The following is an 11,323-nucleotide window of genomic DNA, read 5'->3' as shown; positions in this document are numbered from 1 at the left end:
GAAAAAACTAGCTAGGATCTTTCGCTTTTTTCGTTTTTAAATGTGTTTGGAAGCAAATTATAATTTTATCTTATTAATGCATAGGTACACTCAATTATGTATTTACATTTTATTTTAATAATTTAATATTAACATCTTAAAAAATATTTTTTTACTTAATAATTTATTTTAATGACTTAAAAGTAAATAAAATTCATGGTTTATATATTAAAATATTAATAGTGAGTATTATAAAATATATTTTTATTATGGTTTAAATTGATATATTTAATATGTCATAGTATAAATAAGTGTAAATATAATTTAAATCTAAATTTTTAATTTACAACATAATATCTATAATGAATATTTTTTTTTTCAAACTCACTTTTTAAAAACATTCTCAAATAGTTAAATTTTAAACACTTTTGAACTGGTTCTTCTACCACACTTTTAAAAGTCAATTTTCAAAATCTTGATAAAATTACCCTAAGTTTTTATTCTTGTTTATTTATTTTTAAAGATATATTCATGTTCGTTTTATGATCATTTAGAATTTTAACATCATATTCGCATTTTTATTTTTTAAAGTACTAGTGTTCAATTCATTTACGTTCGTGAACGTATTTGTTTAATATTTATTTAATATTTAACAACCAATACTACTTTTTATCTTTTCATTGCAAGCTAAATAAAAATGCTAAAAATAAACCGTTAATCCCAAAGTTTCACAATTTGAAATGTGAAACTCCAAAGTTTATCATGTGTTTCATGAGTCGGGGTTGGTCTGAGGCGGCGGCAGTTGTATGCACAACCTCCCGCCGCCTCAGTCGGGTATTAAATGTATCGACGTTTCTTGTTCCATTTCCCCCTTTTTTTCCTTCTTTTGAGAACTACTACAATTCGCACAGTTCAAAACATGGATGGATAACAAAATCAGGACACCATCCGTCCTGTAATGCCAAACAAATCAGAGGGTCTTTACTCCTTGCATGAAAACAACTAGAAACTTGTACAGACTTAATTGCGACTTCCCCAAAATCATGATCATGTTTTCATCATTTACATGTCATTAGAACATAATTGATGACATAAATGAGAGCTCGGATACTCGCGTGTTCAGCACCCGTAAGCAACGGAGAGCTACTTATTTCGTGCACTCTCTTGTAGACTTCCTGAAAGATTGGTCGCACGTGAACTGCAATCATTTGGTCTCCAGGGTTGATAGCCGTGGTCACGTCTACCATCCATGCGAGTTTTCGTGGCGTGTCCTTGTTGATGTCGCATGCCAATTGCTGTAAGAGGGAGAGCAGCACCCCTTGGCTCAAAGGAAAAGGATTGGTTGACAGAATCGTACGTAGATCGACCTAATAAAGCGAGAAAAAGTATCAATTTCTGATAAAGCAGCAGACTTTTTAACCACAATTTCGAGTAAGAACTTGAGACACGTTAGAATCCATAGCGATTACCTGTGAACATAACCAAGCAACTATGGAGAGGTCACTTCTTTGCAGGGCAATTGTGAAAGCTTCTTCATATTTGTGTTCAGATAATAATTTCGATAGTTCTTTCGTTGGATCCATCGGCACAATGACCTGAGGCACCGATTGAAATTCACTTAAGATTAAACTAAGCTACTAACTGACTGAAGCATCTATAAAAAAAGCGATACTTGACAGCCACGTTCGACTCTGGCGATTCACGTATAATGGAGCATCAGTTTCTTGCAGTGAAACCAAAGCAAATGGGTGAAACAAATATACCTTGTCATGCAGTGAAACTAAAGGTCCATTGCTGAGTTGGGAAGCCAACGAAGTCGCGGCATTGGAGTTGGCTCCAGCAGCTGCAAGTGCTAAAATTTTCCTTTGTCCTTCAGCGTATTCCCTGCTTAAGGTTTTAGCAATTGATGATGCAGAATTTATGGCATCCTGCAATTAAAAAGATTATACTTAAAAAAAAAGGAGTAAATTAACAAACAAACACATCTTACAAGAGATCTATAGCAACAAGTAATATTCCATGTTCTAATGCATGCTGTGCCTCAAATGGCCAAAAACAAGCCCACACACACGCCAACAATAATTCTTAGTTTCAACATCTAATGCTCCAAATGTCATAAATCTTGGAAAATAACACGCGATACCAGCCTTCAAGTGAAATAGTAAGTAAATTTGACCCGGGAATATACCCTTAAAGTAATTGTCAAAGAAGAATTTGTAGAATCTAACTGCTGCTGAGCAGCGTTGGTATGCTCAACCATCCCTTTGTGAAATGCTGCGTCTACTTGCTCAAACAAGGCTTTGCATGAAATCTCAAAGGCGGGGACCACTAGAGCTTCCACACTAGTCCTCAAAGAATCCTGAAACGGGAAAAAAATATTATAAATTAATAACCATAAATTGCCTGGAAGATGCAGAATGACAGTAATTCGATATCATAACAAGAGAACGAAAATATCATTCTACGGCTATCACCAAGCACAGTGAACTTGTGCATATACCTGGAGAGCTTGCTTCCCAGAAGTTTGAAATTGTGCTTGAATTTGCCTGGCAACTATAGCTTCGAGTTTTGAATTAACAGATTTTTCTAGCTGATTCACTGCTTTATCTCCAACCCCTCTCTGTCAATCAAGGGACTAGTTAGATTCCACTAAGACAGATTTTGCGGAAAAGAACTAGATTTTCAGAAGTCTAACCTGGAAGGACTCATTGATTGCTGAATTTATGGTTTTCTCTATTGCTGGAGTAATGGTACGGACTACAGTTGGTCCAACTCCAGCTAACTCCTTCTTGATTACTTTGTCCAACATTGCTGCCAAATCCTTGTTCATAAAATTAGTGATCAAGCTCGTTATCTGCTGTGTATGTTCTCGAAGCAGCTTCTCATTTTTTTCATTCTCTTCCTGAAATCGAGCCCATAGAGCTTCAGAGTTGGCCTTAAGGGCTTTCTCAATGCTCCGTCCTAGAGCAGCCTCCAGCCTTTTGCCTTCTTTTGTAACCGGGGTGTTGACCATATTGGACATTTGTTTGTGCATTTCCTTTTGTGTAGTAATTAGCTGCAAAAATGATAGAAATCACGATCAAGACACCATATATGGTGAAGCAAAAAGCTTTGAACCACATTTATTTAGAAAAGCAAGATAAAATATGGCATGCAAAATACATATAGGGAAAAATAGGTGAATACGTAATAATCATAGAGTTACCTAGGTGAACTTTCATATAAATGAATAAAGGAACCTGGCTTGATTTTTATCCACGATTATGGTACGATCAATGATTATAAACCCAATCGAAAACTTAAAAGATTATATGAGGATAATGAAGGATAGTACTTCCATGTACTTAACTACCTATACTATTCTCCCAGCATATTTATCTATTAACGCACACAGAAGAAATGTGCATATAACAGATGCATACAGGTGTAACCATTTTTTTTATTTTTTTATTTCTGTATGCAGCAATCACCTGATTTAGCATCTCTTGCATAGCTGCAACTTGAGGAAACGCAGCAACTGTTGCGGGGGGATTGGAACTTGCTCCTGGTTCAGCAGCAGAATCTGCAGAATTGAAAGCACTTGAAGAAGGAGAAGAGTGAGCAGATGCCTGTGAATTTTTCCCTTTATGCTTTTTCCCTTTCCCACCTGGTGCCGGAGATTGTTGATATGTAGAAGGCATGGCTGATTCTAAAATCTTTCCAAACAGATTTTTTCTGGAATCATTGTGTTCTTCCTCGCCCGCATTAGGCTTCACATGCGAATCTGATGCACCAACACCATCTGCTTGCCGAGATTCATCAACAACGTAAGCATCCCTTGACATAGCAGAGCTATCCCTTGACATCTGAATACCAAGATCTGAAGCCTGAGAGCAGAAATATTTCTCCCTAGTTTCGAAATTCTGATTTTGGGAGTCACCATGAGAACCAAATTCATTGTTCTGAGATGATCTTGTTTCACCCACCACCTTTACTTCCAATTCAGCATTGCGTGCATCATTATTGACAACCACATCTTGAATGTGCACCTCGCTCTCACTCTTTCCCTCATTGACATTAGTAGTTTCAGAAGATGTTGCAGCCATCAGTATCTCTGAAGGCGTCACAAGATGAGTTGGATGCTTGAAAATGATAGGTGGGTTATATGCATTAGATTTCTCATCTGATATTATTTTCTTGTCGTCATTCCTCGAACCATCTTCTAATGAATGCATACCAGACAAATTTGATCGAACAGTGTCCATTTGTCTGTCAACTGGATAATCCACAACCATTTGGTTTCCAACATGGTCAACAAGCTGGGAAGTTGGCTCATAGTTATGAAAGCCAGAGTGCTTCCTAGACAACCTAGGACTAGGAGGAACTGCTGGTGGTGATGCAACGCAACTGATATCAACATCACTTGCTGTTAATGCCAAAGCAGAAGCAGATTTAGGATCAATATTCGAAGTATTCAACTCTTGTGCTGCATTTACCTCAGTGGTAGAATAGGAGGCTGAAGGATACCTTGGTGCACTTAAATTTTCAGAGCTACTTACTGGTTTACTTGGTTTGGGGACTGAAGTATAAAGCGGTAACTCAGAAGGTTTATTTCCAGATGAATCAAAAGAATCATAACCATCAGTGTTGGTAACATCATGCGAAACACTTGAATCTGATTTCTCTAAGCTGATATTTTCTAGTGGTGGTGGGATGCACTGGCATAATTCCAAAGCATACTGCTGGATAGCCTGTGTCTGAACACAATATATTTTAGCAATATGTTCATCAGGAGGATCACTTGTCCCAGTAAAACTTAATATAGGCATAGCGACGGTGAACTCAGCTATGTAATCCATGCGTGATGCAGCAGGACAAGAACCATATTCTAAGTGTACAGCATATATAGCATTTCTTTTAGCATTTGCAAGTAAGAAAAGGCCAGCTTGAGATAATGCAACAACTTGGTTGAAGAATGCGTCCTCCATTTGAGGTTCAGCAGAGCTCTTAAAGTCTAATATCTGGGTGCAAGTCCAGTTTTCAGTATTGCTTGGAAGTAGCCAACCTTCTTCACTTGCTGATGTCCAAACTTTGATTTCTTGGTTTAGGGGCCCCTGGAAAAAATTATCAAAAATGTAAAATATGACAAATCAGATATATGGATATTCGTCAGAATAACAAGATTAGCGCATGGAAAAGAAACCCATAAATAGTACTTAAATTAAAAACATAACAAACTAAATAAACCTCCATTTAAAATAGACTGAAGTCAAAAGGTAAATACACAGATTTCAATACCATATCAACCAGGTCATTAGAATTTAAACAACTATGAACTTTATATCAACAAGTCAGTGAATAACAAACAGGCAAAAACACACAGAGAAAAGCATGGAAATCATTACCCCTGTTATGAGTATAATATGATCCGGCCGGTGAGGTGCAGTTAAGAATGTAGCCGAATAAACAGGTTGGCCATCATGTGGTCTCAACACTGCTAGTGGCACTGCCTTGCGGTCATCCCATATCTTTATCTGTGTCATAACTTAAGCTTGTAAATACAAAATCCTTGACATAACCACATTTATCCAGGTATTCACCATAAAATTTCAGCACTAAACAACAAGAAACCAAAAGATGGTTCCAAGCCTACACCGCCACAAAAAACAGAAAGACCACATAGATATCCACAAATCAAAATAACAAAATGATAAGAGAAAATACAAACTGTGCCATCTGTAGAAGCAGAAACTAAACGGGTAATCATCCATTGACACATTGAAACATCCGTAACTTCTCCATCATGTTTACCAACCAACTGAATCCCATCAATCAACTTATCAACAGGACAATGAAGAGGTGAAGGTGCATCAGTTGAGTAGACTTCATTCTTCCCAACTTTCATAGTATCAATTCTCAGAATGTGTTTACCAATCGCAGCCACCAAAACTTCCTGAAAAATGAGATTGCAATACTGTTGGCAACAAAAAAAAAGTAACAATAACCCTCTCTAAATATGGATGAACATTAAAAAAGTTACATTACTTGTTTGTGTCTGTGCCAACAAACAAGCGGATGTATGAATTCCTCGTCACCTAATATCTGAACAGCAATAACTATCTTCCCAGTAATCTGTGGTTTATCTTCCTCATCCGGACCTTCAGATATCTTCCAAACAAATACCCTTCCCTCTAGACTCACACTGCAGAAATATTTATTACCAAGAAGCAAAAAAAGAAAAAAGAAAAAAAGAGTTAAATTACCAAGTACTAAAGACAAATACCTAGCCAAAAGATGAACATCCTCAGCAAAGAAAGCCATGTCCGTGATCCTCTGAGAGAAAAGAAAAATATCAGTTGGACAAATAGATAATCATAATCATCCAAAGCTTGACATTCCAGAACTCAAAATGCACATTTATTTCACCATTTATCATAAACTATGTTCTATATTCTATAATCATTTCAATCAAATATATACAACTAAAAACAGAAGAGTTAATGAGTTTAAAGAGAAAAACCTGTGTGTGCCCCCGAAACAAAGACCTCAAAGCAGTGTTTAAATTAAGAATCCTTATACTGCCACCTTTCAAACCATAACAAATATAAGACTTATTAACAGCAATCTGCCTTCCTAGCATCAGCTGAGGATCAGACCCGTACTTCGTTATGGGAGTAACCTCAAGCTGAGGCTGGACCTCGCCGGACAATCTCGTATCGATATCGTAAGCCACCCGAGCGCCCGATAACCGCCTTCCTTTCGGCAATTTACAGCTCGACACCCTCGAAGGCCCCACATTGGGACCCCCGGACCCCGAAAACTCGGCGTGAGGCGGCTGCTTCAGCTTGGGGGGCTGATTCTGAGGTGATAAATCAGGGTTTTGAGGGGACGAGTTGATAAGGGCGAGAATTTGGTTGCCGGCATTGTAAGGACTAAGAGGAGCGGAAGGGAAAGAAAGGGATTTGGCATCTTGGTAATTAGAATGGGTGGGGGACGAAGGAGGAGGCATGTAGAATTGGTGATACTGCGGGTGAAAGAAAGGAGGAGAGGGTGATTGATAAGGCGAAGGCGTGGGATACGGTGATGGCGAAGGATTTTGCGGCCGAGGGTTTGAATTCGACGGGTTAGAAACCGTGGGTTTGAAGAAACTCTGCACATCGAATGGGATGGCTTGATTCGGGTTTCCTGTCGAAGCCATCTCACATGAAGGGGAAAAAACACAAAGAGGTAAACAAACAATCAAAGGATCTTTGGGGTTATATGAATTCTTTTACAAGAAAAATAAGATTTGGGTATTTGTTTTTTTATGGCAGAAATGAAGGATCTGAGTGAAGAAGAAGAAGAAATCTGAAAATCTGAATGAGGAAAGGGAAGAGGTGGAAAGGATTGGGCCTTTGGAGGCTTTAAAATTGAATTTCGATTGATTTGTGGGGATTTTTAGCATAAAAAAGACCAAATTCAATTGCTTTTTTACCCTTTTGAGAATAAGAATGAAAATCCAAGAAAGAAAGCATATTGATAAAGAAGAAATCCAGATTATCTAGTTTCGAGATTTTGGATCTGTGGGTTGTCCCCTTTCTATTCTGTTCTTCAACCAAGTGCATTAATTTAAGCAAATTAATTCACTGCGGAGGTTTCTTTGGTCTAATTTGCTTTTAGTACCTGCACTCTCTGCTAATTTAATTCCATAAATTTAGGCTCTTCGTTTTTTCTCTCAATATGATATCAAATAGACTTTGATTTTAAATGAAAAGAGTAAAGTGATTAAAATTTTGAAAGCTAAAAAAATTAAATTTTAAATGTGTCAAGAATATAGGGACTGAGAGAGAATTAAACCATTTCCCTTTTTTTTAATTAAAAATAGAGGTCAATTTCACATTAATACATGAACACGATTGGACTCCTCACATTGTGTTTGCCATCAGACCAAAGCAACTCCCCAAATGCATACTCTTGAGATTGTACATCACTGTTCGACTCGATTTTCACTTCGAACCTCTTCTCTTCACCATTCTTTTCGAACTCTAAAATCGAAGGATTAACCGAGATCATAACTCCGGCCGGTGACCTGACACGTGCTTTATACGTCGACCTTGCAGGACCGACGTTCTTAACCGTACTGCTAACCGTCACCGTACCATTGAGCTCATGAACTGCAATGGAAGGGTAGTTTAAGTCCATCACACTAGACGACTTGGGACAAACAAATGGCTTGCCCGAAAATAGTCTTATGGTGGTTTGATTGTAGCCTCGGGCACACAAGAAGTTCAAGTAATCTTCGGTCGTTAAGTCGTAAACAAGACCGGGATCCATTGCACGGTTCGGTCTCACCTGCCCCGAACCATAATCGAACGGGGTTGCTTTCTTGTTGTTTGAATCGAGCATTGGCTTTTTCGTGTTGTCTCTTGTTCTTGCTGCGAATTGGAATCGGAGTTACATGTTGTCGGGAGTTAGAACTAATTAGTCGGTTCTAAAGAAGACATACCGGTGGTCATGATCGCGGATTTTATAGCTGCAGCACTCCAATCGGGGTGTAGGCTCTTGAGAAGGCCGATGATACCGGAAACATGAGGACATGACATGGAAGTTCCTGATTGTAAAGCAAAAGGTACCCTACGCTTGTCGGATTCATCTTCGATCGGCCCGGTTGATTCGGAGAAAGCAGCAATGATGTTCACTCCTGGTGCAGTTGCATCAGGCTGAAATGGATACTAGAAAAAAAATTAGAAAACATTACATGCTAAACCGAAAAGTTGGTCGTTCGTCGTTGAAAACTAACCTTGAGGATCGATGGCTCGATCATATTAGGTCCCCTAGAAGAGAAAGAAGCCATGGACGGAGCTGGTTTTATACTCGTTTCCGTCTCCACCGGAGTAATGTATGCTGTGGGATTCCTGGGTGAAGCATTCGATATTTTTTACCGAGAAAAAGGAAACGGAATTCGATATGAAAGTAAGAGGGTTACTTGGATGAGTTGATGTATTCAAGCACATTTCTACCATCGGTGTAATTTATGTGTGTTGCAGGCAGAAAGTGTGCATCTGCTATAAGTTGGTTGCCGCTTGGCTCATCGTTTGCAAGAATCATTCCGACCGCACCCGCAAGAAGAGCCTGCTTTCCCTTGTCCATTCTTCCGATGCCTCCTCGGAGACAAACTAATATCTTCCCCTTGGCCTTTCTGGGATCAATTGATCCAGGCTGACACAGGATTCTGCAGTAAACATGATGCATACAAGTGAACCGAATGTGATTTCTCGAGCAAAAATTCGATGATGTAGAATACAAATAAGGAGTAGAGTGTGAGCGAATCATACGCGTCTTCCACTGATGCATTGGCCGCTTTCGCCTTTTCAGAACTGATCAATGGATACGAAGTCCTACGTGACAAGGTTGCAGACGACAAACTTTGTCCCTAGCAACGGATACAACATCATCTTAATGGTGGAATGAGTTAAACATATATGTTGTTTATGTCTTTTATAGAGGGAACACCTTGATTTGCTTGCTGTTTCCTAGCTCAACGTAACTTACGAACTCCCGATCGAGTGTGCTAGCACCAATGGTGAACATCCATGGAGCGATATTCGATACACTGCCTGGACTTGGCCCGGAATTTCCAGCAGACAAAACAACAGAAATGCCGTTCATGACAGCATGGAAAGCTCCGATCGAGAGCCCGTCTTCAAAAAATTCGGATGGATCTCCACCCAATGACACAGAAAGCACATCAACACCATCGCTTATCGCAGCATCAAAGCCAGCCATGATGTCTGCATCAAAGCACTCTTGACCATTGACAGGGGGCCAGCATACTTTATAAGCCGCCACACGGGCACCCGGGGATCCTCCTTTTGCAGTTCCATTACCGTAACCGAATACATTAGCTCCGGCAACAAAGTTGCCTCCGGCTGTCGATAGGGTGTGTGAACCATGGCCGACGGTGTCCCGTGCTGTTTTGAAAGTGTCATTGAGTTTCCCACCAAGGTAAGCCTTATAACCTTTGTTAAAGTACCTCGCCCCGATCAACTTCCTGTTGCAAACAACTCCGTCATCGGTATCACGGTGACACGATCCTCGCCACTTCAATGGAATCTGCTCCATTCCTTCATCACTAAAGCTCTTCGATTCCGGCCAAACGCCTTCAAGAAACAAAACCGATCAACATCACATTACCACCAAAACATGTCAACAGCATGAATGTATGATACAACTTGCCTGTATCAAGATTTCCTATAACAACATCTGCACCAAAACTTGACCTTTTCCAAAGAGAATCAGTAGGGATAACTCCATCCCTCTCTAACCGGAGGAAATCCCACGATCGTGTTGTATGCAACTTCCGTCCTCTGTTCAAGAAAACCGACACGACTTTCGGATGTTCTGCATTTAATCAAAAACCAAACATACATACATACATATATTACAAAATCAGACCAAAAACATACGTACGTGTACAAGTACATGCATCATGCATGAGATTGAACTTCTTACTTGCTATATCTGCTGCTTCTTTCTCATCTAGAACAGCACCAAATCCATTGATGTTTCGAGTATACGAGTAAAATATTTTCTCTCTAGCCATCTCAGAACTGCAACAAAACACATATATATTGAATTACAATTGAGAAAATGCATTAAATCAGAGTTCAGAGACTGTTTATCAGCATGAAAAATCTATACACCTTCCCACAAATGAACCCAGCAATTCATAATGCGAATTCGTGACGGCATCGAGATCAACCGACGTCGGATTTATACCATGAGTTTGTGCTCCCAGGTACACTATATAAGACTGCAAAAAGGTAAAACAATACTAAAAACCGAATCTAAAGAAATTTAAAGATAAAACCAGAATTAGTAAAGTTGAACCTGTTTGATAGCAGAAGTAGGAATCTGCATGAATGATAAAACAAAGAGTGATGACAGCAAAGAAGAAAGAACTGAAAACACCATTGCTTTGCTTTGATATGATTTGTTCTTGTTTTGTATATATGTATGCATGTGTGTGTTTGTATATATATATATATTTCATGCTCTTTGTGTTTGGAATCCGTCCTTTTGGAAACAAATTTGCTGCATGATCTTCCTTCCCCCTGTGAAGAAGGATCGGAAATGGAAATCAGCCAAATATTTTGGAATTTTGATTTTAGTGAAGATTTAACGTTCATGATTGGATTTTAAAATCAATTGTCCGTTCATTCATTCGATGCATTTGTAACGTTTGCAGTTTCGATGCAGTTGGCAAGGATTTGTAATGTTTGTCTGTTTCCATTGTAATTTAAATACATTGGTTGAAATTTTCCAGGAAAATCTGCAAATTCGCAGGAGTGAGAAAATCTGATTGGATGCTATGAATCTTCGAAGA

The 11,323-nt window shown here is 38.9% G+C and overlaps 2 protein-coding genes across 2 annotated transcripts; both read right to left on the bottom strand.

Moving 5' to 3' along the window:
* Nucleotides 1–894: 894 nt before the first annotated feature.
* LOC120179858 (enhancer of mRNA-decapping protein 4-like) lies at nt 895–7,156 on the bottom strand. Its single transcript, XM_039185330.1, has 12 exons — nt 6,479–7,156; nt 6,242–6,291; nt 6,004–6,160; nt 5,687–5,911; nt 5,364–5,492; nt 3,450–5,072; nt 2,675–3,034; nt 2,480–2,599; nt 2,168–2,338; nt 1,743–1,907; nt 1,449–1,574; nt 895–1,346 (listed from the first exon to the last, which is right to left on the bottom strand). Exons 1-12 carry the CDS (start codon nt 7,154–7,156, stop codon nt 1,038–1,040), a joined length of 4,113 nt encoding a protein of 1,370 aa, XP_039041261.1. The 3' UTR covers nt 895–1,037.
* A 680-nt stretch (nt 7,157–7,836) lies between these two features.
* Nucleotides 7,837–10,540, bottom strand: LOC120179839 (subtilisin-like protease SBT5.4). Its single transcript, XM_039185311.1, has 8 exons — nt 10,450–10,540; nt 10,174–10,338; nt 9,451–10,097; nt 9,273–9,370; nt 8,924–9,169; nt 8,738–8,852; nt 8,444–8,657; nt 7,837–8,372 (listed from the first exon to the last, which is right to left on the bottom strand). Exons 1-8 carry the CDS (start codon nt 10,538–10,540, stop codon nt 7,837–7,839), a joined length of 2,112 nt encoding a protein of 703 aa, XP_039041242.1.
* Nucleotides 10,541–11,323: the final 783 nt, after the last annotated feature.

This window comes from Hibiscus syriacus, unplaced genomic scaffold (assembly GCF_006381635.1).
Source record: "Hibiscus syriacus cultivar Baekdansim isolate YM2019G1 unplaced genomic scaffold, ASM638163v2 tig00112470_pilon, whole genome shotgun sequence".
In the NCBI taxonomy this organism is placed as follows: Eukaryota; Viridiplantae; Streptophyta; class Magnoliopsida; order Malvales; family Malvaceae; genus Hibiscus; species Hibiscus syriacus.
Note: the sequence above shows the minus strand (reverse complement) of the source record. Positions and strands in the feature narration are given on the sequence as shown.